The 24,729-nt window shown below is 39.7% G+C and overlaps 1 protein-coding gene and 1 long non-coding RNA gene across 6 annotated transcripts in view; one reads left to right on the forward strand and one right to left on the reverse strand.

Moving 5' to 3' along the window:
• CRYZL1 (crystallin zeta like 1) overlaps positions 1–24,145 on the forward strand; it is a 34,206-nt gene extending 10,061 nt beyond the window's left edge. For 2 of the 5 annotated variants that reach the window (XM_059892234.1, NM_001035037.3), the window contains exons 3-13: positions 776–853; positions 1,582–1,654; positions 3,695–3,739; positions 5,418–5,486; positions 14,030–14,163; positions 15,290–15,401; positions 17,658–17,756; positions 19,412–19,533; positions 20,562–20,667; positions 23,054–23,099; positions 23,640–24,035. In XM_059892234.1, coding sequence (XP_059748217.1) covers positions 776–853; positions 1,582–1,654; positions 3,695–3,739; positions 5,418–5,486; positions 14,030–14,163; positions 15,290–15,401; positions 17,658–17,756; positions 19,412–19,533; positions 20,562–20,667; positions 23,054–23,099; positions 23,640–23,739 — 984 coding nt within the window. In that variant the 3' untranslated portion in view covers positions 23,740–24,035. Of the gene's footprint in view, positions 1–775; positions 854–1,581; positions 1,655–3,694; positions 3,740–5,417; positions 5,487–14,029; positions 14,164–15,289; positions 15,402–17,657; positions 17,757–19,411; positions 19,534–20,561; positions 20,668–23,031; positions 23,100–23,639 lie in introns of all 5 variants that reach the window. The other 3 variants (XR_009496745.1, XM_005201102.5, XM_010800894.4) reach the window with 3 other exon arrangements.
• Positions 6,830–24,626, reverse strand: LOC112447103 (uncharacterized). Its single transcript, XR_003035189.2, has 2 exons — positions 24,420–24,626; positions 6,830–17,814 (listed from the first exon to the last, which is right to left on the reverse strand). It is a non-coding gene; the product is annotated as an uncharacterized lncRNA (long non-coding RNA).
• Between the last annotated feature and the right edge of the window lie 103 nt (positions 24,627–24,729).

The raw sequence follows: 24,729 nt of genomic DNA on the forward strand, positions 1-24,729 counted from the left end.
TATCAAATCTGAGTTTTAAAAAGGGAAATCCCAGAATACTGTGTTCATGTCAAATACAGTGATCACTTGGTTAGAACACAGGAGGCACTGCGCAGGTAGCTGTTCTAGCCAACTAGCCAACACTTGATCTAATTTTGGGGCATATCAAGGATTGAAGAAAGCATTTTAATTACTGATGTCATTGGTAGATGACACTAAATACCAACGTTTGAAATACCTTTGCCTTTGAAGTTATATCTAGCTATGGAATATGAGGGGTAAATTAAGTTCCATCAAGTTTGTATTTCAACCCCAGAGTCCCATGGGGCATGCTAAAATGTCCAAGACAGATGTTAAATAAGGTAGAAATCAACAAGTGACACTAAAGAACTTTCTATATAGCATTAAGAAAATTCCATGATCAGTACAGTGCATCTATTAAGTATATATGTGTTTAAGGACATCCCCACATGTTGCTTTGAGATTTAAATTGAACTGAAGGACAGTATTTATTGCTCCACTTTGTTATCCTCTGTTCATTGCCTGCACATATATTCTTATCCATAGCTTGGAAGTACGTTTTCAGATTAGTACCCTAAGACTTTTGAAATTTTTTACCCCGAATTCCCTACATTCTTTCGTATTATATATTATAAAGTAATTGTTTGTAGCTTTTTCAGTTAACTTTGGTGTAAGATTTTGAGTCTTTTTTATTTTGTTCAGTTATATATGAAAATTTTTGCAACATGAAAGCAGTATTCTCAAAGGAATGTGCAATTTTATCATTTGACTCTAGGAAAATCTTCCTGTTACAGAAGATAACTATGTGAAACTTCAAGTTAAAGCTTGTGCTCTGAGCCAGATAAATACAAAGGTATGAATACTAAGATATTGGTGCTTTGATTTGGCCAAAAGTCAAATATATTTGGTATACAAAAATTATAGTAATAATAACTGACTTCTGAGTACCAAGAAATTATTCCTAGAAGAATTGAACAGCTAGGAAAAAAACTTACCATGTATTTCTATATTAATTAGTATATTATTTCTATATTAATATATAGGCTTAATATCTATATAATAGATATTAATTAATGATATAGAAATAATATACTAATTAATATAGAAATACATGGTAAGTTTTTTTCCTAGCTGACTGAGCGACTGATCTGATCTGATCTGATTAATTCTATATTAATATATATACTAATATGATTTCTATATTAATCAGGAAATTCCATCTAATTGAACTCATGTATTTTATAATATTATATGAAAATATTTTATATGTAATTGTGTTAGATGGTAAGTTTACAGATAGAAATATCTCTATGTATTTTCTAAGATAATGGAGATTAAATGGTAGCTAATTGATTTGCTCACACATTAAAATTATACATATCAACGAATCCCTTAGCAAACCTGGCTTCCTGCTCCACAAAGGAACCTATTTTGTGAAGATACTTGCTTTTTGTCTTGATGCCAAAAATGGAGTCATATTTGCTTTTTCTGTGGTTTGATTTTTGCTCCTGCTTTTCTCTTGTATGAATAGAGGTTAGAATTTATTCTTGACAATAAGTTCAAGCCTTTGTCATTATTTAGCTTCTTGCAGAAATGAAGATGGAAAAGGAATTCTTTCCTGTTGGGAGAGAAGTTGCTGGAATTGTGTTAGATGGTAAGTTTACAGATAGAAGTATCTGTATTTATTTTCTAAGATAATGGAAAGTAAATGGTAGCTAATTGTTTTACTGACACATTAAAATTATATACACTTATTCAATACAAAGAAACTATACAGAAGTGTTTTTCCTTTTTTAATTAAAAAGAAAAATAGAACTTAATGGTATTTTGTAATTGAAGAGCTTATTACAGTTTAGTAAATAAATATTTAGAGATTATGTATTTAAATCCACAAGCAATCATTTGGAGTAGCATGACCAGCATTGTCCTTTTTATGATGTGTACAACCCAGCATAAATTACTTGTGTAACTTGGCTTTGGGTCAAAATTTACATAATGCTCAATAGCTGCACTCACATTATATTTTTAAGGTGTGCCTAAAATTGAGTATTTAAAAGGTAAATAGGGACTTACTTCCCTGCCAATCCAAGTGGTTAAGACTCTAAGCTTCCACTGCTGGGGGCACAGGTTTGATCCCTGATGGGGAAACTGAGACCCCGCATGAAGTTCTGGGCAACAGTCATAGGCAGGATACTTGGCAGAAGAAAAAAAAGTTTGTCAAGAAAATTCCCCTTCAAAAATTGCAGGATAAAAGATATCTAACAAAATCTTTTAATGATGGCATCAACACTGACTCCTTCCCCCGCCCCCAAAAAAATGAGGTGGGAGGGTAGGCAAGGGCCAGATCATGTTGAATCTCATCTCTCAGGTTGGGTTGTAGAGAACGTATTAGGGTGACCATATGAAGAGTGGATTTGAGGCAGACCGGACTGTAGGCAAGAGCACTGTTTGAGCCATAGACCCAACAAGCAAGAAATGACAAAGTCCATAACCTAGACAGATGTGGCAAAGGTAGTGTGGATACATTCAAGAAATACTGGGAAAGTCAAGTCAACAGAACTTAATAATTGACTGGAACAGGAGAATTCAAAACGCGTAAAGGCAGGAAATGATTTACAAGATTCTGGTTATATCTGAAAGTTGTCAGCGTATCGGTTGTGTTTGAAATCATAGAATGGTGATGAGCTCATGCAGGGAGAGGGAGGAGATGAAGGAGACACACAGATTGCATGGACCCCTTGGCAGTGCCACCATCTGAAGGACAATCCTTAATAAAAGGAGTATGAAGGACACCATGAAAAAAGGATCAGGGTTATTTTAGGAAGACAAGAATCTGCAGCAGGAAGGAAAGAGAAAAGCACAGAAAGCAAGAATATTAGGGGATGGAGGCACAGGCAGGATCCAGAGATGCAGCAGATTGGGACCCTTTCGCAGCCAGCCAGCCAGAGGTGCCACTCCCAGATGGCAGACTTCTGCCTTACTTCTCTGCCACACCTCAGTTTCCTCGTCTGTTAAACAGGCCTAATAATACCTACTTCATGGGTGTGCCATGAAGATTAAATGGGAATACACACTAAAATGCTGGGCACAAGTAGACATTCAGTGAGGTTTGGGTTTTTTCCTCCTGTTTCCTCTTCTAACTATTGGAAGAAAAATATTCTACAGAATTGACTGATGGTGGAGGCCTTTTCTCTACATACACAGGGGAAGTGTAACTTATCACTTCTGTATAGTCCTCAAATTTCTTGGCCCCATTCTGAATTTATTTCCATAATCCCAAATCAAAGTAATTGCATATGTAACTCTAACCAGAATTGCCATTGCATGTCTGCACTTCTGCAGCTAAAACCATGACAGATTGGACTAGCCGCAGGAGGAGGGGAACCCAGTGTACCCAGTGCAATCATCATAAGAGCTGTGAAATGGATTATTTTTCTTTATGCCTTCATCCTTAGCTAAACAGAGAGATAGCCTGCTCCATGGTGTCAACAACCGCACAGCCCAGATTTTGCAGAGAATCCACATTTGAAGTGTTACATCCTATGGTCCCTTGCAAACTGTCAGAATGTCCTAAAAGTTCTTTACCTTTTCTCTGAGTCAGTGACTTTTATCAATCTATGGCTTTTGAATTTTAATTATTATGTTATATTTAATAACCTCATAATAATGATTATTAATTTTCTCCACATTTTAGTTGGAAGCAAGGTATCATTCTTTCAACCAGATGATGAAGTAGTGGGTAAGTTATAGGTCATAGTCTTATTTCAAGTCGTCTGTCTTACTATTGTCTCTTTTTTCTGTACAATTGCTAATGTTTACTGTGACCTTGCTTCATATACAAGTACTTACCTAAGATTTGGAATTTACTCTCAAGTATCCATTGATGAAGAGAATTGAGAGTTTGATCTCAATAGCAGAACATTTACAACTTTTCAGTATTTGGCTATAATGGGATAGAAAGAGACTTCCCTGGTGGCTCAGATGGTAAAGAATCCGCCTGCAGTGCAGGAAACCTGGGTTTGATCCCTAGGTTGGGACTATCCCCTGGAGGAGGGCATGGCTTCCCACCCCAGTATTCTTGCCTGGAGAATCCCATGGACAGAGGAGCCTGGCAGGCTGCAGTCCATGGGATTGCAAAGAATCGGATACAGCTGAGCAGCTGAGCTCACACAGGATAGAAAGGTGGCCACAGTTGTTGCTGCCCTTGGTGCAGCCCTTCCTGGACAGAAGCTCGGTCTATAATTAGACTGATGACTCCAGAGAAAGGAAGAGTCACAGGCCATCAACATGAAGACTACTGACTGACTTGGCTCTGCAGGTGCTCTTTTGTCCACATCCGAGTAAATTGTATGTAGCTGCTCCCTTACTACCCTCGTAAAACCAAAAATTTGCTGAAGACATTTATTCTTTTTTTTTTAACTCTATGGTTAATACCATTTTGCAAATATATTTCTTTATACTGTGTCCTAGACATTCATACACACAACTATGAAGTAGTTAAGAAGTAGTTTTTGAAGTTGCCATTTCTCTGTATATCATGCTTGAAGCTGTTAAGATAAATGTGTAGGAAAGTTTTCATCAGCTTTTAACAGAATTGCCTTTGATTTGAGCATTTTCTTTGAGAATTTATTATTTCCGTCTTTATTATCTGCCCAGGAGGGTGGGTAAGGGACTTCCCTGGGGGTCCCGTGGATAAGAGCGCACCTTGCAATGCAGGGGACAGCAGTTCGATCCCTGGTCTGGGAAGGTCCCACATGCCCAGGGGCAGCTGGGCCCAACTGCCGCGACTACCGAACCCTCACTCTAGAGCCCGCAACCGCAACTCCAAAGGCCCATGCACCGCATCTAAAGAGTAGCCCCTACTCACCGCAACTAGAGCAAGCCCGCGCACAGCACTGAAGACCAGTGCGCGCACAGCACTGAAGACCAGTGCAGTGATAGATAAATAAAATTTTAAAAAGAAAAAAGAAGTCAGATGACATTGTATTATTCAAGATTCCGTTTGTAAGAGACCAAAAATAAAATCCAACTGGCTCAGGAGAAAATGGGATTTTACTGGAAGCGTACTGATGAATCCTGTAGAACCAAGGTTAGCCGTACATCAGGGGTCAGTTTAATGAGGAGCCCAGATGCCACCCCCATCTCTGACTTGGCTCTGTATGTCAGCCATCATCTCTGTCATCACTCAGGTGAAAGAGGAAGAAGAAAAAGAAAGATGTAGTAGAGGTATTATAGTGCTCATATCAGAAAATAAACTGTCCACTCTGCTTCTGTATTTCTGAAATCTCTCCTTACTAGTGGTGGAAGCTTCCTCAAAATTCCACTGAGGAAAATGTAGACTAATGCTTACTGGCCTCTCATTAGGAGTGAGTTCACTTTTAGATAGTTGCCCTTATGTTTCTCATTTTAATTTTCAGGAATTCTGCCCCTGGATTCTGAAGACCCTGGACTTTGTGAGGCTGTTCGAGTCCATGAGCATTACTTGGGTATGTGGTTGTGCAGTGTTTTGGAGCTCATAAGTCTTACTTCCCAGGTGTGTGATTTTTATTAACAACACAATTGCTTTGCATCTGCTGTGAGTGTGCCTAGGAAATAGCTATTGGGTGGTCGTCATTTGACTACTTCTAGCTTAAATTTTCGGAGAAGGCAATGGCACCCCACTCCAGTACTCTTGCCTGGAAAATCCATGGATGGAGGAGCTTGGTAGGCTGCAGTCCATGGGGTCTCTAAGAGTCGGACACAACTGAGCGACTTCACTCTGACTTTTCACTTTCATGCATTGGAGAAGGAAATGGCAACCCACTCCAGTGTTCTTGCCTGGAGAATCCCAGGGAAAGGGGAGCCTGATGGGCTACCATCTATGGGGTTGCACAGAGCTGGACACAACTGAAGCGACTTAGCAGCAGCAGCAGCAGCAGCAGCTTAAATTTTCGGAGAAGGCAATGGCACCCCACTCCAGTACTCTTGCCTGGAAAATCCATGGACGGAGGAGCTTGGTAGGCTGCAGTCCATGGGGTCGCTAAGAGTCGGACACGACTGAGCGACTTCCCTTTCACTTTTCACGTTCATGCACTGGAGAAGGAAATGGCAACCCACTCCAGTGTTCTTGCCTGGAGAATCCCAGGGACAGGGAAGCTGAGTGGGCTGCCATCTATGGGGTTGCACAGAGTCGGTCACAACTGAAGCAACTTAGCAGCAGCAGCAGCAGATTAAATTTTATATCTCTAAACTTTATTTTGAAACTGAACAGTGTTCCTACCTCTATATTTCCCTTACATTGTTCATGGTAAGAGGTTTGAAAAGCAGTTTCTCCCTTGGCTTTGAAATTATATCACTAATCAGAAGTTTTTACTTTTTTTTCTTTGTTATTAAAATTTTCATATGTATAAAATCTAGACAATACCTGTAGTCTGAGTCAGGAAAGACTCAAAACACTTATTTTTGGTTTCTGTTGTTAATATCCTTTGGCCAATATTCAATTTAACTTAAGTGCTAATTTTAAAATTTTCTTATCAGGTGGCCAAAGTATTGGTTTCAACTTCAGCATCAGTACTCATTGGAAGGAGGAGTCCTCACTGGAAGGACTGATGCTGAAGCTGAAACTCCAGTACTTTGGCCACCTGATGCGAAGAAATGACTCATTGGAAAAGACCCTGATGCTGGCAAAGATTGAAGGTGGGAGGAGAAGGGGATGACAGAGGATGAGATGGTTGGATGGCATCACCAACTCGATGGTCATGAGTTTGAGCAAGCATCGGGAGTTGGTGAAGGACAGGGAGGCCTGGCGTGCTGCAGTCCATGGGGTCAAAAAAATACACAACTGAGCAACTGAACTGAACTGAATTTACTTCTTAAATATTTAAATTAAAGTGAATAAATTATATAGACACACAAAACATGCTGCATCTCCTTAAGAATCAGGGGAAAGCACATTAAAACCACTGCTATGCATCCTTGAGCCTGACAAAGTCATAAAGTTTGACATTCCAAGTGCTGGCAAGGATGAGGAGCCACAGAATCTTTTGAGCACTGGGAGTATAAATTACTAGAAATGCTTTAGAAAAATTACTTGGCCTGATCTAATAGGTGATGATGTATTAACAGCTCAAACCTAGTAACTCTGCTGGTACTTTCATGCCCCAGAGAGGCCTGATGTGCACCAGTAGACATGTGCAAGTGTCCATGTAGCAGCATGGTTTGTCACTGGAATAAAAAGAGAAAAAGCGTCAGTGTTCATCACCAGGAAAATGGATAATCAAAGATATTTCTAATTAACTCATCAGCAAAAGTGTATTAAAAAAAAAGTGTATAAGTAACAGTCAAACATATCAAGATAGATGAACCTCACAAGCTGTGCTAAGTGAGAAAAGCAAGTTGCGGAAGTATACAACAGTGTGATACCATTTTATTTCTATAAAGTTCAAAACTACAAAATTTAATGAGGCATATCTCATTTAAAGATATGAGGAACATGTAGGGGAAAAGTCATGTGGAAGTTACCTTTGTGGGCGAGGAACGAGGATGTGAACACAGCATATCCACGGCCTCCAATGGGAGTCTTGTTTCTTCTTATGCTAGGATTCATGGTTTCTTCATAACTTACCTATAAGTCATCGTACATTCTTTCGTATTCTTGAACTATTTCATTAAATTTTTTCCTAAGTTCTTTCTTGAATAATATAACTGGTAATCAGACTATGTGGGGCCAATTTTGGACTCTTAAATTTGGGTTTTGGACTATTAATAGTAGTAAATTTATATACCTCCTAGCAAGTCTGGTCTTCCACCAAATCAAAAAACTAGGTTCCAAACAACTCCCTGAAGATGTCTTATTAATCTTGTTGCAGAATATTAAGGATAGAGGTAAAAAATTGAATAAATTCTTCCAGCTCTTTTGTGCTTTCAATTCTCAAGCCATTCTGTCAAACATAAAAAATTTATTTGTTATACAAACATTTCATGCATCTCAATATAACAACAACAAAAAAAAGCCCAATCAAAAGATGGGCAGATCTAAATATACATTTCTCCAGTGACGACATACAGATAGCCAAAAAGCACATAAAAAGATGCTCAACATTGCTAATTGTTAGAGAAATGTAGATCAAAATTTCAATGAGGTATCACCTCATACCAGTTGGCATGGCCATCATTAAAAAGTCTACAAACAATAAATGCTGGTGACGGTGCAGAGAAAAGGGAACCCTCCTGCATTGTTGGTGGGAATATAAGTTAGTAAAACCACTATGGAGAACAATATGGAGGCTCCTTAAAAAACTAAAAATAGAACTACTCTATGATCCAGCAATCCCACTCCTCAGCATATATCCAGTGAAAACCGTAATTCAAAAAGGTGCATGCAACCAATGTACTTTACAGCACTATTTACAATAGCCAGGACATGGAAGCAACCTACGTGTCCATCAACAGAGTAATATCAGTTCAGTTCAGTTCAGTCGCTCAGTCGTGTCTGACCCTTTGCAACCCCATGAATCTCAGCACGCCAGGCCTCCCTGTCCATCACCAACTCCCAGAGTTCACTCAGACTCACATCCATCGAGTCAGTGATGCCATCCAGCCATCTCATCCTCTGTCGTCCCCTTCTCCTCCTGCCCCCAATCCCTCCCAGCATCAGAGTCTTTTCCAATGAGTCAACTCTTCGCATGAGGTAGCCAGAGTACTGGAGTTTCAGCTTTAGCATCATTCCTTCCAAAGAAATCCCAGGGCTGATCTTCAGAATGGACTGGTTGGATCTCCTTGCAGTCCAAGGGACTCTCAAGAGTCTTCTCCAACACCACAGTTCAAAATCATCAATTCTTTGGCGCTCAGCTTTCTTCACAGTCCAACTCTCACATCCATACATGACCACAGGAAAAACCATAGCCTTGACTAGATGGACCTTTGTTGGCAAAGTAATGTCTCTGCTTTTGAATATGCTATCTAGGTTGGTCATAACTTTCCTTCCAAGGAGTAAGCGTCTTTTCATTTCATGGCTGCAGTCACCATCTGCAGTGATTTTGGAGCCCTAGTCTGACACTTTCCACTGTTTCCCCATCTGTTTCCCATGAAGTGATGGGACCAGATGCCATGATCTTCCTCTTCTGAATGTTGAACTTTAAGCCAACTTTTTCACTCTCCACTTTCACTTTCATCAAGAGGCTTTTGAGTTCCTCTTCACTTTCTGCCATAAGGGTACATATATCTGATGGAATATTACTCAGCCATTAAAACAGCATGAAATAATGCTATTTGTAGCTATGTAGACAGACCTGGAGATTATCATACTAAGTGAAGTAAGTCACACAAAGGAAGACAAATATTATATCACCTATATGTGGAATCTGAAAAAACACACTCACAGACTTAGGAAAAAACTTATGGTTATCAAAGGGGAAAGAAAGGTGGTGGGTGAAATACATTAGGAGTTTGGGATTAACGTATGCACACTGGTGATGGTGGTTTAGTCGCTACGTCATGTCTGTTGTGACCCCACAGACTGTAGCCCACCAGGCTCCTCTGTCCATGGGATTCTCCAGGCAAGAATACTAGAGTGGGTTGCCATTCCCTTCTCCAGGGGATCTTCCCGACCCAGGAATCAAATCTGGGTCTCCTGCATTGCAGGCAACCAGCTGAGCTGAGGGAAGTCCATCATACATGCACACTACTACATATAAAATAGATGATCAAGAGAGACCTACTGTATAGTAAAGGGAGCTTTATTTAGTATTCTCTGGTGACCTACCTGGGAGAAGAATCTGAACAAGAATGGGTATGTTTATGTTTATAATTGAATTCTTTTCTGTACACCTGAAACTAGCACAATGTTTGAGTCAAATATACTCCAATATAAAATAAAAATTAAATTAAAAAAATTGGCACACATTTTCAGCATTATTTCTTGGACTTGTAGAAAGAATTGAAATGATAATTACAAAGAATTATAATACTGTTATTATTGATCCATATATGGCTCTCTATTATTAATTTTCTTAGTTTTTATAACACAATAAGTACTTGTGGACCACCTAATACAAAAGCAAGGATCTCAACATTAAACCACATCTAACCATGTAATTTTAAAGCCTCTGCAATTTTAAATGTAGTTTTATTAGTTAGCATTATTTTGATCTGATAAAACTTCTAAAATGTATTTTTAATTGGAGGATAATTGCTTTACAGTGTTGTGCTGGTCTCTATACCTGTGAATCAGCCACAGATATACATGTGTCCCCTCCCTCTTGAACCTCCCAGCCCCTCGTCCAGGTTGTCGCAGAGTGCTGGGCTGAGCTCCCTGTTGCACAGCAACTTCCCTTCAGTCGCCTGCCGTACATAACAATGGCGTGCGTGTCAGCGCTGCTCTGTACATTGGCCCCACCCTTTCCTTCCCCCTCTGTCCACAAGTCTGTTCTCTGTGTCTGCGTCTGTGTCCCTGCCCTGCCATTTTTTAAGCACTACATTTTTTATTTCTTAATGAAAGTATAGGTAGTACCAATTCTTATGATGGAAGATAATCTCAAAAATATAAGCAAGTTGTACATAGACTGAACATGCACTGTTAGAGTAGATGGGCTTTAGAGTCAGACTTTCAAACTTGGACTCCCCTGGTGGCTCAGACAGTAAAGTGTCTGCCTACAATGCGGGAGACCCGGGTTTTATCCCTGGGTCGGGAAGATCTCCTGGAGAAGGAAATGGCAACCCACTCCAGTGTTCTTGCCTGGAAAATCCCATGGATGGAGGAGCCTGGTAGGCTATGGTCCGTGGGGTTGCAAAGAGTCTGGATATGACTGAGCGACTTCCCCTTCTTTCTTTCTTTCTTTCAAACTTGTGGCATCAGACAAATTATTACCCTGAACGCCATTTGATAATCAGGAAAATTGGGGAAATTGCTGTCTCAAATTTATAAGGATTAAAGTACTGTGTGAGATATCCCTTGGTGCTTAGTATATTTTACTGTTTTAATGCCTTGCTGTCTGTCTGAACGTTTTCATCGTGTGCTTGGATGCTTTACGTCCCCACTAGATGGCACTGGTTGGCCAGTTTAATTCTAACTGTCCAACCCGTCTGAATCTTTTGCCTTAAGAGGAAAAATACTTAGGGTAAACACTATTGAAAGTGTTATACACTTGATATCAGGTAAAATTAGAAAGGATTACCTATACTGTGAAAAAATCACATTAAGTATACACATTCATAAAAACAAAATATTAAATAATTAAACATTAAGGAACAGCTTTGTTGCTAAGTCACTTCAGTCATGTCCAACTCTGTGTGACCCCATAGATGGCAGCCCACCAGACTCCCCCCGTCCCTGGGATCCTCCAGGCAAGAACACTGGCGTGGGTTGCCATTTCCTTCTCCAATGCATGAAAACGAAAAGTGAAAGTGAAGTCGCTCAGTCGTGTTCAACTTAGTGACCCCATGGACTGCAGCCTACCAGGCTCCTCCATCCATGGGATTTTCCAGAATGGTCAGAAAATATAGAGCTAATGTGGCTTAAACTATATTAGCAGTTTACGTTTTGTTTCAAGTGCAGTAGAAAACCATTGATGAATTTTAAAGAAGTGTGAGGATGTTATTTATGTTTTTAAAAGATCATTCTGACACTGCTGCATTTCAAAGACACCACTAAAGAGATTGAAAAGAGATGCCATAAAGTTGAAAATAATATTTATAACACATGAGCAAGCAAATGACTTACCTAAAATACACTACGAATTCCTGCAAATAAAGAAGAAAAAAGACAACAACAATAGAAAAATTGGTAAAACACCTGAACAGTCACTTCACAAAAGGAATTCTAGGGCTTCCCTGGTGGCTCAGTGGTAAAGAATTCACCTGCCAGTTCAGGGGACACGGGTTCAATCCTTGTTCCGGGAAGATCTCACATGCCAAGGAGCAACTAAGCCCAGATGGAAAACTATTGAGCTTGTGCTCTAGGGCCCAGGAACCACAACTACTGAGCCCATGTGCTGCGACTACTGAAGCTCGAGTGCCCTAGAGCCCGTACTCAGCCACGGGAGAGGCCACCGCAGTGAGGAGCCCACTGGCCGCAACTAGAGAGAACCCGAAGACCCAGCACAACCAAGAATAAATAATAAAGAAATAATTTTTTTTAAAAAAAGGAATTCTGTATGGCCCGCAAACATGGAAAGGTGCTCAACTACATTAGTAGGTGGGGGAAAGCAAATTAAAATCACAGTAAGAAACCATGACACACCCATATGATGGGCAAAAATGTTTAACACCAGGGCAGACAAGGATGTTCAAAGCAGCAGCTTTTTGAGAGTCAATTCATAAGCCACTGTGGAAGTGTTCAGTGATGTCAAAGGCAGAGTTCCATTCCTCAGTAAACACCCTGTAGAACACCTGTGTATCAGCACAGGAGTACTTTTATACATGAGCACTCTTAGTTAAGAATGCTTAACTCCCGAAAAGTTAAGAATACCTAACTACCAAAAAATGGGGGAAAACAGAAATGTTCCTTAACTGGAGAGTGGATAACCCATTCATTCTATTAAATTAGATGTTGCCATAAGACATCAAAAATGAAAAGCATGAGAGCCTAGTGGCATTTCCCCAGCTCAGTGGTAAAGAATTTGCCTGCAGTGCAGGAGATGTAGGTTCTATCCCTGGGTCAGGAAGATCCCCTGAAGAAGGAAATGGCAACCCACTCCAGTATTCTTGGCTGGAAAATCCCATGAACAGCGGAGCCTGGCTGGCTACAGTCCATACCGTCCAAAGAGTTGGACACAACTGAAGCAACTTAGCATGCGCAGCCACAAGTACCAAAGAAGGATGTCTTAAAAAATGATAAGCAAAGAAAGAAGATAGAAATAAATGTGTATAAAAAAAAGAAGTGTGTATAGTACAGTTCCATTTAGAGAAAGTTCATAAACAGGCAAAACAAAATTATGTTAGGAATGTATATGCAGAGTTGATGGCTTTTGATCAATTGATCAATAAAGAATTAATGCTTTTGAACTGTGGTGCTGGACTACAAAGAGATCAAACCAGCCAATCCTAAAGGAAGTCAACCCTGAATATTCATTGGAAGGACTGATGCTGAAGCTGAAGCTCCTATACTTTGACCACCTGAAGCAAAGAGCCAGCTCATTGGAAAAGACCCTGCCTGATGCTGGAAAAGATTGAGGGCAGGAGGAGAAGGGAGCAACAGAGGGTGAGATGGTTGGATAGCATCACTGACTCGATGGACATGAGTCTGCATAAGCTCTGGGAGTTGGTGATGGACAGGGAAGCCTGGTGTGCTGCAGTCCATGGGGTCACAAAGTCAGACACAGCTTGGCGATTGAACAACAACTTGCGTTTGTTAAACTAGAATGGTTGTGACCTCTGATGTCAGTTATAGCTCAGTTTTTTAAAAATGCCTTTGGTGGGAGAGGCGAGGCTGTCAACATGAAGGCTGTGTTTTCTTCTTCAATCAGAATGGTAGTTACTCGTGTACTTGTTCTATGTTTATTCATCCAGCTATACTTTGTTTCATGTTCTTTTCTGCATGTTTTACTTCAACCATAAAACATTTTTAAAAATGCACACTGATTCCTGCATTCACAGGGGAGTGTGCATGGGCAAAAATGGCAGCAGAGAAAGCATGCTGCTGCTGCTAAGTCGCTTCAGTCGTGTCCGACTCTGTGCGACCCCATGGACTGCAGCCCACCAGGCTTCTCCATCCCTGGGATTCTCCAGGCAAGAACACTGGAGTGGGTTGCCATTTCCTTCTCCAATGCATGAAAGTGGAAAGTGAAAGTGAAGTCGCTCAGTCATGTCTGACTCTTAGCGACCCCATGGACTGCAGCCCACCAGGCTCCTCCGTCCATGGGATTTTCTGGGCAACAGTACTGGAGTGGGGTGCCATTGCTTTCTCCCAGAGAAAGCATAGTGGAGGTGAAAGATCCTGGAGTAGAGGCTTGGACCAGGGCCGTGGTGGCAGCAGAGATGGACGCAAACAGATCCAGGAGGCAGGTCTAATGGGCTTTGCTAACAGATTGTTTCCTCTTGTTCTTTGTGATAGTTCACAAACCAGAAAAAGTCACGTGGACAGAAGCTGCTGGAACCATCCGGGATGGATTACGAGTCTATACAGCCCTGCATTATCTTTCTCATCTCTCGCCTGGAAAATCCGTGCTGATAATGGACGGAGCAAGTGTAGGTATTAATAGTTTTGTTAAAAAACAGACCATCGTATCAATGTATGGCAAAAACCACTACAATACTGTAAAGTAATTAGCCTCCAGTTAAAATAAATAAAATTTTTTTAAAAAAGACCAAAATAGGATACTTAGGAAATTGAGAAATGGGCCATCCACTTACTAATACAATGTATTGCCAGTTAACTGATTCACTGATTTCCTATACCAAACTCCCATTTTCTAAAATAAGCAGCTTTTATCAATAGATGATAAAAGTGTTTAGTTTCCTACTGCTTTGAATCTGCTATTACTTTAAAAAAGCAGACAAGCCATTTTTATTCATGCCTGTTACACAAAACTTGAAATAGCTCCTAGAATCTTTGAAGCTAGACCCCAGGTCTCCCTGCCTATTTTGTATCATATCTCTCATACTTACACTTATGTGATTAAGGTGCTTCATTTATAGATATATCACACAAGATCAAAACTGTACTAATTTAAACATGTTATATATATGTAGTTATATATAAACATCATGTTTATACATGATAAACATCAAAATATAAAGACACTAAAAGATTACATAAAAATCTAAAAATGTTAGATTTTATATCTGACTGTTGATGAAAATGATTTTTCTTTAAAAAAAAAAAAAAAAGGCAGTCTTCGTTGGCTTCAGCCCTGTGTCCAACATCAAGGTAGTAATTATTTCCCTGAACTAACTTACAGGTCAGCAAAAGAATGGAACTTTTGAAGTGCTTTTATTTTCAAAGAGAGGTTGCTGGACTTGTATATGTACCATTTAATTAGCTTAGTACATTATGCTGACAAGGCCCTTAATGGTGCATTTTTCTCTTTCCAAGGTCGTGTTCTGAATTCGACCTGCCTCCATCCTTGAGGTTATGTGCTACAGTCAGACTAGCTGGGAGCCTGTAGCACACAGAGCTTTTCCTTGAGGCAGTCTATCAGAGTTTCCCTTTCTAATAAGCTTGTCCTATTTTTTCTTTGTATCAGACAAGATTTTAAAATATACTGAAGTAGCACTAAACTGTTACTCTTTATTAAAAAAACAACCTAGTAGATGAATTAGACACAGCCTCCGCCCTCTCTCTTGTAACCCCATTGTGTATTCCCCCACACAGGCACTTGGTACAATAGCCATTCAGTTAGCACACCACAGAGGAGCCAAAGTGATTTCAACAGCCTGCAGCCTTGAAGACAAGCAGTTTCTTGAAAGATTTAGGCCTCCTATAGGTGAGTAATAGTACTCAACACAGACTTGAATACATAAAATTTTGAAGAGATATCATATCACCTTGAAAACTCTATTTGTAAAACAAACTGCAAAATGCCAAATGCGTGTCATTTTTAAAATGCACTTAGTTCCTGTGCTAAGTCCAAGGTTACTTAAGTTTACATTGTAATTATTTGGGTTTTTCTGTTGTTGTTTTCTTTTGGCCACACAGTGTGGCACATGGGATCTTAGTTCCCCAGGGAGAGGACCCATGCCCCTCTGCTGTGCAAGCACTAGACCCCTAGCAAAGTCCCAATTACTCTTCAGAGTTGTTTCTTCTTTGCCCCATTATCAACTTAGTCAAGTTTGAATTAGGTGAACTTTGACACAGTTCAGAAACACCTGATACCTCTTTAATTTTTTTAGTCAATAAGTCATATTTTTGTATCACTTTTCGTTTCTCAACCTCTTTTACCTGGTGATATATACCTAAAGGGGCCCACAGAGAATGAGATCGATGGATGGCATCACCAACTCAATGGACATGAGTCTGAGGAAACTCCGGGAGATGGTAAAGGATAGGGAAGCCTGGCATGCTGCAGTTCCTGGGGTTGCAAAGAGTTGGATACAACTTAGCGACTGAACAACAAATGTCCCTAAAGTTGCCTGTTTCCTGTGATTCGCTGGCATGGGAGATGAGCCAGTTAAACAGAAACCCAGGTCACATATAGTTTAGGATAAACAGGATATGGCATCAGCTGGGGAGCTCTTGAAAGGACTGACCCTATCCCAAAAGCAATGAACACGGGAAAGAGAAAGAAAATAGAGATTGACAAAATAGAATGGAGATGGGAATGGAATTTAGTAGACTGGAGTTAACAGAATTAACATTGGAGATTAACAGATGAAGAGAAAAGCAGAGTGTAAGGCCTGCAGGAGGGAAAGTAAGATTCACTGGGTGTTGACATGAATGATAGTTCCTTAAATCCTCAACAACCCTGTGCCAAGTAACTGGGAAACAGCATCTCAGAATTTAGTTTTTCCAAGGATGTGCCAGGGTGTGTACCACTAGGCCTGGAATGGGATTTGAACCCAGGCCTGTCTAACAGTAAAGCCTGGGTTATTTCCATGGTTATGTTATGCTTTTGGCAGATAACCAAGAAATGGAAAGAAGGTTGAAACAGGCATTGAGAAAGGAGGGAGATAAGAAAAAAGGGAAAAAAGAAGAGATTGAAAATGGAGGGGAGGAGCATAAATAGTACTGTGGACAAGGAGCAGTTTCCTCTTGGTTAACCCTGCCCTTCCCTCCTGTCTCCCCACGCCCACCCCCAAGACTTCAGTCAGTACTGGACTGACTACACCTTGAACCTGAGCAGCTCTGAGCAGAATTCTCTGTAATGAGAAGGTATTCAAAGATACAAAAATGAAATAGAGATGTATCTTCATTTTCCAATTCAAATTCTGAGGTTTTTTAAAAAATATTTTATTATATTTGGTTGCATCAGCTCTTAGTTGTAGCATGTGGGATCTAAGCAGATCCCTGATCAGGGATTGAACCTGGTCTCCCTGCTTTGGGAGCAGTAGTCTAGCCACTGGACCACCAGGGAAGTCCCCAAATTCTGAGATCTTTTAGTTCTCATTGGCTTGTTCTCTTAATACAGTGCTTTAAAACAACCAGTTAAAGTTAGTTTTATTTTCACTAACTCTGCTTAGAATAATCCTGTTTTGTTTTTTCACCTTCAGGAATTTTTTTGTTTTGTTTTGGAGGGCAAGTCAGGGGATGCCGGTACAGGTTGGGATTTCTGTGACTGAGAAAGGATAAAACTGCCTGTAGTAGAGAAGTACCAAATCCAGAATAGATCTTTGTACTTTTGAGCTCTGAACTCTATTAAATCTGAACATTCTTAAGAAATTGTTTAATCTTTCAGTTCATATCTATATAAGTACATTTGCTAAATTAAGAGAGTCTCAGTTCTGGCAAAATACCCTTTAGCTATAAAGAACAGTCCTCTGTGTCAACAGATCAACCTTGGAATATGTTATCTGTAGAATGCTCATATTTTAATTTATTGACTATACCAGTTTCTTCATCCTTTCATCCTTACTAACACTGGGTTAGATGAGTGAAAAACAGGATAATTCAGATTCAATAACTGCTTCAACCATTTAATTCATTTCAGAGATGAGAAATTTATTTGCTTTTCTTGCTCTTGCTCTGGGAGCTGTGTTGATCACATAGGGAACAGTACAATCGCCTGACTTGCTGTCCTTTGCAGCTCGAGTGATCGATGTTTCTAACGGGAAAGCCCATGTGGCTGAAAGCTGTTTAGAAGAAACAGGTGGCCTCGGAGTGGACATTGTCCTAGATGCTGGAGGTGGGCACTTTACTAAATCAGGAGTCTCTGTCATTTTTTGTGTGTTATGGATAAATTTCTGGGAAAAAATAGAACCAGGAAGTAATTACTTACACATTTATTAAGTTGAGGTCAAGAGTTTAACTTTTTGAATTGGAGCTTCTTCATTTTATTCCCATTTTAAGCACCATCAGGAGAACATGCTTACCTTTTAAAAAAGTATGCATGCGTGCTTAGTTGCTTCAGTCATGTCCGACTCTGCAACCCTATGGGCTATGGCCCACCAAGCTCCTCTGTCCAGGCAGGAATACTGGAGTGAGTTCCTATGCCCTCCTCCATGGGATCTTCCCAACTCGGGGAGTGAACCCTTGTCTCACGTCTCCTGCATTAGCAGGCCGGTTCTTTACTGCTGGGGGCTTCCCTGGTGGTTCAGTCGGTAAAGAACCCACCTGCAATGCGGGAGATTTGGGTTCAATCCCTGGGTTGGGAAGATCCTCTGGAGAAGGGAACGGCTACCCACTCCAGTATGCTGGCCTGGAGAATTCCATGGACTCTGTAGTCCATGGGGTCTCAAAGAGACTGAGTGACTTTCACTTTCACTTCTTTACTGATGGTGCCACCTGGGAAGCCCTTTGGCGTCTAGGCATGGGAGTTTAAGTATCTCTGCAAGAAATCTGGGGCCTCCCTGGTTGTGCTTGTAGCGGTTGTGCTCAGTCACTCAGTCATGTCTGACTCCTTGTGAGCAGCAGCCCGCCACACTCTTCTGTCCATGGTATTTTCCAGGCAAAAATACTGGAGTGGATTGCTGTCTGCCAGAGGGCTTTTCCTGACGCAGGAATTGAACCTGTGTCTCCTGCATTGGCAGGCAGATTCTTCACGGCTTTGGAGGTTCTTGGATTAGTTCAGGTCTCAGTCAGTCACTTGTTTCTGCTATGTGTGGCTGCCTTCTGTGGGATGGTGAGCTTCTGCAGTCCCTTTTTGGACAATGCAGAGAATTTTTTTGCATTTTACCTTCCTTGAACTTTTGCAGTTTAACCAATAGTTATTTAACACCTAATCTCTACACACTTAGGTAGTGCCACTGCACCTTAAGAAGAGGTTTCATAAGCCTGCCAAGGGATTCTATTTATATTTTGTTAGAATTTATCTTCTAAGATCATAACAAATGGAGCTATGGCCACAGCTGTTTGTTTTAGCCAGTATTTTCAAGATTTGAAATTAACTCAGAAAAATCTTTCAGTGGAAGTGAATGTATAGTTCATTAACTTTTCAAATGGACATTTCAATAATTACATCAAAGTAGGACATTCTTGAATCTATGAGTTCCTTACTCAGGAGTCAGCTTTCCCCAGAGTATTAAGCTATCAACGGTACGATTGAAACGGTCAGACTTAGTGGTGTGTGCTGTTATCCTGTCTGATTTTCAAACTGAAAGAGATGTTTTATCTTTAGTTATCTCATTTATAATTAAATCTAAAGTAGATTTTATAAACAGTTTTAATGCAAAAGTGTATTTTAAGGGGTCTGAATATATCGTATGTTACCTTGTTCTAAGAAAAATGCTTCCTTGTTACATTAAAAGTAAACAGAACTAGTTTGAAGAATAAATTTTTATCAGATTACTGTAAAATATATGTTCTCTCCCTCTCTTTCTTTTTAAACAATTCTTCTGTAAGTGAGGTTATATAGTAAAGATGACGAACCAGCTGAAAAATTACAACTACTACCACATAAACATGATATCATCACCCTTCTTGGTGTTGGAGGCCACTGGGTAACAACAGAAGAAAACCTGCAGGTATTATCAGAAACAGTAAAGCATTACTATTCCACCAATAGGGTATAATTAACAAAGAATGATGCCTAAGTGTTTTAGCATGGTGTGGTTAAATTTGTATAAATTTTTAATTATTTCCTATTTTTAAAGAAATATAGCTTTTATTTTTTTTTTAACTTTAGCTGTTGGCCAAGATGTTGAAATATAGTTGAAATATAGCAGAGGAGTTCATTTAATGGTTTGGAAATAATGACTTCTAAATTTTTTAATAGTATTTCAAATAAGATTTTTTTTCCCCTAGTAACAAACATTCATGTTGACATATACTTAGCAAAATATTTCTATATAAAATGACAATTTCTTAATTATTCAAATTAGAATTTACTCTGTGTGTGTGTGTGTGTGTGTAGTCTTCCATTTTTACATTTCTTCCAGTTTTACATTTCTCAGCAAAATTCAGGGATTTTTATTATGGTGATATTCACATACCAGAATTCTCATGTTCCAGTCTTCGATGATTTTCTAACATCCTCATGAAAATGACTGGTGAGTAGCAGCTAGAAATCACACACACACACACACACACACACACACACTGGTGAGTAGCAGCTAAAAATCACACACACACACACACACACTGGTGAGTAGCATCTAGAAATCTCACACACACATTCACACACTGGTGAATAGCAGCAAGAAATCTCACACACACACACTGGTGAGTAGCAGCTAGAAATCACACACACACACACACTGGTGAGTAGCAACTAGAAATCACACACACACACACACACACACAGAAACACAGACACCCCTAATACCACTTTATCACCTCTGGATTGGCCTTGCATTTTGACCTTGCTGTTTCATAATTTTGGACAATGAATTAGAAAAGAAATTACAGTGTACATACTGTTACTAAAGTCTGTGTGCTGATTACTTGCAATTTGGGTATTACTTGTGTAAAAATTTTTCTGACCTAAGATACCAATCATTCTCCTGCTATTAAACTCACAATAACTGAGAGTTCTTTGTGTATTTTATCCAAGCTGGATCCTCCAGATAGTCATTGCCTTTTCCTCAAGGGAGCAGCAGTGGCTTTCCTTAATGATGAAGTTTGGAATCTGTCAAATGTACAACAGGGAAAGTATCTTTATATCCTTTTTCCTACCGATTTGAATTTCTGGCTTGAAATGTACCTTGTATTCTCATCATTAAATTCTGTAATAATGGTAATAGCTAGTTCCGAGTGTGTATAAGTACTTATTTAAATATGAAAACAACCCTGTGAAATTTAAGTATTGTTATTATTCCTCTGTCACAAGTAAAGAAACAAGGATAAAAGGTTAATACACACCCAAGGATGCAGCTGGCAAGTGCCAGGACAGGAATCACCCAAGCTGTCTCGCTCGTTTCTGAATGAGAAATCAAACTATAGGAGACATGGAAAAATTTACTTCATTTTAATCTGGCCTCAAGAAAATCACAGGTCACCTTAAGAGACTACATCTGTATTCCTATGGCAGCACTGCACAAAACATTTCAGAATATTCATCTACATTAGAGTTGGGGGGGTGGTGTTTTTAAGAATATCAGTGCTAGGAAATCTTTATCAAAGAAAGATGGATTGATTATTTTTAATGGAAGTGATTCAGTAACAAATCAAGTGTAAAATAGAATCATTCCATTTTAGTAAAAGTAATCAAGTTTTCTTGAGACTCTGAAAGCAGTTCTGAAAGAAAGGTCCAAACCTCTTTAGAGCGGGGTCAATTTAAGAATAAATTTTGTTTCTGAGATGCCTGTCTTAAAGGCAGCTGTACCTGGTAAAATTTTTAATATTAATATATTGGATAAATATTAATACATTCTCGTTACTTAATAGAGTATAATTGTGCATGAAGAGACTTGCATGTCTCACTGAACATCATTATTTTTATCAAATGCGTATTGTATATGCATGCTATGTACAAGGCCAGCCTCCTCTAAAATCTATGGCAAGCTTATTTCAGAGCCTTCAATTAGTATATTCCATATTTTGAGTTTTAAAGAGTTCATTTCAAAACCAGAACATCCCCTTAATGTAGTGAATGTGTGTATTTAAAGTATTTTTGATTAAATATTTTCCTATTAAATTTAGAGTAAACTTAATTTTTAACTCTCTAAAAGATTTAAATTTCAGCTTTAAATAATGAAATGTCCAATAACATTGTAATTCTCAAGAATACCATGGGATGTTAATTATAGACACTGTATTAAAAGTAACACAAGTTAGCATGTTTTGAATCTTACATGTCTAAAAGCAGGCTGGCTGCCTCTGCCTGTATTACTTAATTCTCTCAACTGCTCTCCTTTCCCCCACACCGTAAGATTTTAACCTCTCTGACAAACCCATGGACCAAGTTAAAATATGACATGTTTATAAGAAATGTTAAATTTTCAAAAATCAGAAATACATATTTTATATATATATACACACATACACACACACACACTTACACATACCATTGGCAATTTCATTAACAGAAGAAAGCGAATTTGCAGTAACAAAGAGTGAATCAGTATTCTTTAGGTCCTTTAAAAAATATCTTTAAAGTAGCTTATGTTTCTGTTTTCTCCCTTACATTTCCTAAAGTCCTGAATCAAACTTTAGTCCTCACTTGTGCAAACGCCCCTCAGCTGCATCACACATGAGCCAGTTGATGCTTATGATTTATATAGAGATAGCCTTCCAATTGTGTGATTATACATCATAGATAATTCTCCTGTACTATCAGTTAGGCGATGGCACCCCACTCCAGTACTCTTGCCTGGAAAATCTCATGGACGGAGGAGCCTGGTGGGCTGCAGTCCATGGGGTCGCAAGAGTTGGACACAACTGAGTGACTTCACTTTGACTTTTCACTTTCATGCATTGGAGAAGGAAATGGCAACCCACTCCAGTGTTCTTGCCTGGAGAATCCCAGGGATGGGGGAGCCTGGTGGGCTGCCGTCTATGGGGTCGCACAGAGTCAGACATAACTGAAGCGACTTAGCAGCAGCAGCAGCAGTTATATAGACTCTCAGCTCTAATATTAGTTCAATTAAATGACTAGAGTTTTTAATTTTATACTGTTTATTCTTATTTGCATATATTAGACAGAGATTATTAACTTTCTTGCATACATATCATATATCAGCTAGCTTAATAAATGTGCACCTAAAGTAAGAAATGTAAGTGCTAAATTTTTAACTAAAATACCATATTTAGCGCTAAGATGAAACCCTGACCCATTCTGTTATTAATACCATTCACTTGGGTTAACACTAGTCATTACTTAAGGAGAAACATTAGGCTTCTTTCATCACTTGTCCTTTGAAGTTTTATGCTCTATTATGTCACTCTCTCTCTCAAATCACTTACCCCATTTTCCTGGTTTAGAGGTAGACTTGGACAGCTTATAGAATTTGTTACAAAAATAGGTGACCTGCCTAGCATCCTCTGCTTATCAGATAGTTTTATTTACTCCTTTACATTATCACCTTAACAGTCTTTTCCAGCTACGTATCTTAAAAGATGTGATGGAGAAGTTATCAACTGGTGTTTTTAGGTATGCTAAACAACCAAATCATTGTTCTTGTTTATTTTTCTATTCTCCAAGAGATAAAATGGGCATTCCCATTTTTGTTTCAGCTTTCTCAGTATATTTGTTGCCACCATATGTTACATTTTGCTTAAACAGCTGCTGTTTAATATTTCTAAAGTGTATCCTGTGATACACCAGTAAGTAATTATTCCCTAAGATAGAACTGGTTCATGAGTTTTCTTTACTGCATTCCATACTGTATCAGCCCCTTCGCTTATCCACATCACCCCTCCCAAAGCAATTTGAAATAACCCACAGGTAGACAGAAGGGAAAAGTACAATTTTTTTTCAGCTGAATGTTTATCAAAAAAGAGGAATTAAAAAAGGGAATGGAGAGAATGGGTCTTTTCCCCTCCCAAAATCTAACCACTCTTAATAGTGGAAATATTAATGGGCAAATTTTATTTAAAGTAATAGAGCTGAACTACAGCAATTGTCAACTACCCTGCTGTGTACTCTCCTCATCCTTAACTAGACATTTCTAATAATTTCATTCTTCCTCAGACCTCAGTTGGATGAACCCATTCCACTATACGAGGCAAAAGTTACCATGGAAGTTGTTCAGAAAAATCAAGGAAGAAAGAAGCAAGTTGTTCAGTTTTAATGTTCTCTCTGACCTCAGCTGGATGAACCAGTTCCAGTATTTGAAGCCAGAGCTTCCTTGGAAATTGTTCATAAAAGTCAAGGAACCTAAAAGCAAGTTTTGTGTTTTTAAGTATATTTTCCTGCTGAAACAAGATGCTCATTTATTTGAAGTATTTGAAAAGTATCTGAAAAAAATTATCGTACAGACGGTCGAAGCAGTTGTAAATTTTAACATCTAAAGGGAATATTCTGAAAGCCTTTTAAATTATTGTCCTTATATATTTGCCTCTTATAAATTGTTTACATGAAGAAAAACTGTCATCGGAATCCACACTATGTCGACAAAACTGTTGGGAGTCTTGCTATGTCAAAATACTTTTCTGATGAACTCCTTTCTCAATACTTATCTTCTTTCTTTAAACATCCTTTGCTGTCGTAATTTAATACTTGGAATATATTTTCAAGTATCAAAGGATCTAGCCAAGAGAAAGCTAAATTTTTTTTTTCTTCAAATATTCATTCACTCCAGGGTTTCCTCAGGATGGAACCAGAGCAACACTAACGCGCCCGTGACCTCTGCAGTGTTTGCGTGAATGGCTGCAGCGGCGATGCCGGCTGGGGCCGCTTTGGGGGGGTCGGGAGGGGAGGCCCAGGCCCCTCAGCAGCCCTGGACGTCTCCGCTGAGCTCCGGAAGCTTACCGAAGCGGCAGCTCAAGTGTGACGTTTCCTTTCTTCCTGGCGCCTCGCTGCGGACTTAAATAGCACTCGGCTCTCCCGGCGCGCTTCCCAGCTACCTAGCCCCGGGAGGTCAGGCTGGCGCGCCCGGGGAACGTCCTGGGACACAAGCGACAGCAGCGCATCTCCCGCCGCGGGAGGAACATGGCGTGGATGACCCGCGCGAACGCCCCGCCGCGCACGCGCCGTGAGAGGCTCGGGGACGGGCCCGCGCGAGGGCCCCATCGCGCACGCGCCATGAGCGGCTCGGGGGCGGGGTCACGCGGAGGCGGAG

This window comes from Bos taurus, chromosome 1, assembly GCF_002263795.3.
Source record: "Bos taurus isolate L1 Dominette 01449 registration number 42190680 breed Hereford chromosome 1, ARS-UCD2.0, whole genome shotgun sequence".
In the NCBI taxonomy this organism is placed as follows: Eukaryota; Metazoa; Chordata; class Mammalia; order Artiodactyla; family Bovidae; genus Bos; species Bos taurus.